We start from the raw sequence: 2,838 nt of genomic DNA, 5'->3' as shown, positions 1-2,838 counted from the left end.
TCCAGCAGTTCACCGGGCTCAACACCACCAGCTTGAATGCCACGTCACCCACCTACCTCCCCTACCACTCCTTCAAGCCCTGCTGCGTTGACTGGCGCTCCAGTGGCGCTGTCACCGGCGTCAAGAATCAAGGCACTTGTGGTAAGTTGTCAAGCTATACCTTCTTGCAGATTTAGTTATAGTATACTATATGCATGCATGGTCATGTTTGCTCAATGAATTACTCGTGTCGTCGTGCGGATGGATGAAATTGCAATATGGCAGGATCGTGCTGGGCATTCGCGGCGGTGGCGGCCATCGAAGGCATGAACAAGATTAGGACAGGGGAGCTGGTGTCGCTGTCCGAGCAGGAACTCGTGGACTGCGACACCGGGAGCAGCGGCTGCGGCGGCGGCCACTCAGACTCGGCTATGGCCCTCGTGGCCGCCCGTGGTGGCATCACGTCGGAGGAGAAGTACCCCTACGCCGGATTCCAGGGAAAGTGCGACGTGGACAAGCTGCTGTTCGACCACCAAGCGTCCGTCAAGGGCTTCAAGGCCGTGCCACCCAACAACGAAGCTCAGCTGGCGATCGCTGTAGCCATGCAGCCCGTGACGGCGTACATTGACGCCAGCGGTTTTGAGTTCCAGTTCTACTCCGGCGGCATCTACCGTGGCCCCTGCTCCGCCAATGTGAACCACGCCGTCACCATCGTCGGCTACTGCGAGGGTCCCGCCGAGGGAGACAAGTACTGGATTGCCAAGAACTCGTGGAGCAACGACTGGGGTGAACAAGGATATGTCTACCTCGCAAAGGACGTGCCCTCGTCCACGGGCACATGTGGCCTTGCCACCTCGCCCTTCTACCCCACGGCTTGACCACAGGCAGCACTATGTGTGATATCTAAGGAATTGCTTCCGTTTCGTTGTGATAATGCAAAATTATTTTTTTACTATACCTCCCTTTAATTTGATCAATCAGTAGACCATGCGTGTAATAGCATGCCCCGAGAGTAATAAATTTTCGAGTGAATTACACCTTTTTACACGTTAATTGTGCATTTGTGACACGTATTTACCGATTTAGCGGATGTTGTATCGAAATATCCCATCTAAAAACCTGTGTACTCCATTTTAGCATTTTGCCTACTATTATATATGACCCGCATGTTAGGTACATACTTTAACAACAATGTTTAAAGATCTCAGGACAGGATCGACGATCATGTCTAGCCTTCTCTTCTCCATGGAGCCCTGCTCCGGTGCTCCCCCCTAACCTAATTTCGGAGGGGTATTTTTGTCCCAGCGTGTTTGTTTTTTTCCTGGCCCGCCGTAGCCCAGATCCTAGCCCTGTATAACCCAGACCGTATACGTACAGTATCCTGGTCCGAAAAAAACATCACACGACCCCACGTCCACGTAAGACCTGCCGAATCCAATCATTGACGCAGCTCCATCAATCTCGTGAGCATTGACGCAGCTCCATAAGTCACGTAGTAGATCTCCAGCGGCGGCTATCTCGTCGCCGGCGATCTCGTCGGACAGCGGGCGCGGAAACGTCGTGAATCTCCAACGGGCGCGCACAGGTACCGCATCCCGCGTCCGCCCTCTAGTCTCGCTCGCGGCAACATCGAACGAATTGCCGCCGCCAGTGGTAGTGGTTAACCTAGCGGGGCGGGTAACCTAGCTACCCGGCGGTGCATGCGATCGTGGATCTTGTTCCAGTAGTGCCGCTCCTCGTGATCTGGGTTCACGTAGCGTCGGTTGTCGTCGGCTATGCGCACCACCAGTATCGTTATTTGATGTGGCGGCTAACCTAGGAATCCGGCGGCAGAGGTAATCACAGATCTAGCTAGGTTTTGAGATCGTGCAGTTCCTCGCGATTGAATGTGATCACGACGGGTGTCGTGGCCATCTTCCTTACTAAGTTTGGCAGATCTGAACAGCCTCGGTTGGGGTTGTTTACATAACATCCGTGATCGTGTGCTATGTGTTGTATATTTCATCATTGATAATGTTTGCACATGTGATGATACATATTATTGGTTGTAGGAAATGGCGGACAAGGAGTTAACTGATATCATGGTAGACATGGAGTTTGGAGAACTGATAAAAGACTGGATAGAAGATTGGTCAGATGATGAAAATTCAGATCGTGGAGATCGGTCAAAGAATGGGAACGAATGGGACGATCTTAATGTGAGTGGCATTGTCATGTTGTAATTTTTTGGTGGCATCCGACAACATTAATTTTTTGTGTTGAAAATTTATAGATCGATGAGCTTGATGATGATCAGGAAAACAACTCAGAGCTCTCGAATGAAGATTACATTAGTCAGGCACGGAAGTGAAATTTTTTGTTGGCATGCAAATTGAATTTTTCTGGAATATTATATGATAAGTAATTATGTATTTGTGTTGTATTTTCAGCTCATTTCCGAATGTCATAATGCGTACGACTATTACGGTGAATCCGACGCGGAGACAGGCCTTAACGACGAATAATTAGATGCACCTGATTCTGGGGAATCCCAGTCGTCGGTCATCATGAGTGAGGTATGTGTGTAATCAATGTTCTATGGAAGTAATGTTAAACGATAGAAAACTGTTTTCATGGCTGTGGTTTGATTGTGTAGGTGACACAAGATGATGGGGCAAAGAATGTCCAAGATATTGCCAGTGCAGATGATAAGAGGGATATGTTCATGCAGATAATGGAAATGACCTTTACGTCTCACGATGCTACGTATGATTTCTACAACAGCTATGCTAGAGATAATGGTTTCAGCATTAGAAAGAATAAGGTCAGGTATAGCAAAACCGAGTCACATCATATGCGTTATAGGCGGTTTGTTTGTTC

The 2,838-nt window shown here is 48.9% G+C and overlaps 1 protein-coding gene across 1 annotated transcript; it reads left to right on the top strand.

Annotated features, from left to right (window-relative positions):
- On the top strand, positions 1-1,026 carry LOC123177002 (ervatamin-B; the record flags this gene model as incomplete). Its single annotated transcript, XM_044590983.1, is given in 2 exon segments — positions 1-141; positions 265-1,026. Coding segments are annotated over 2 exon segments (734 nt in total), but the record flags the coding sequence as incomplete, so codon positions are not given.
- Positions 1,027-2,838: the final 1,812 nt, after the last annotated feature.

This window comes from Triticum aestivum, unplaced genomic scaffold (assembly GCF_018294505.1).
Source record: "Triticum aestivum cultivar Chinese Spring unplaced genomic scaffold, IWGSC CS RefSeq v2.1 scaffold114737, whole genome shotgun sequence".
NCBI lineage: Eukaryota > Viridiplantae > Streptophyta > Magnoliopsida > Poales > Poaceae > Triticum > Triticum aestivum.
Note: the sequence above shows the minus strand (reverse complement) of the source record. Positions and strands in the feature narration are given on the sequence as shown.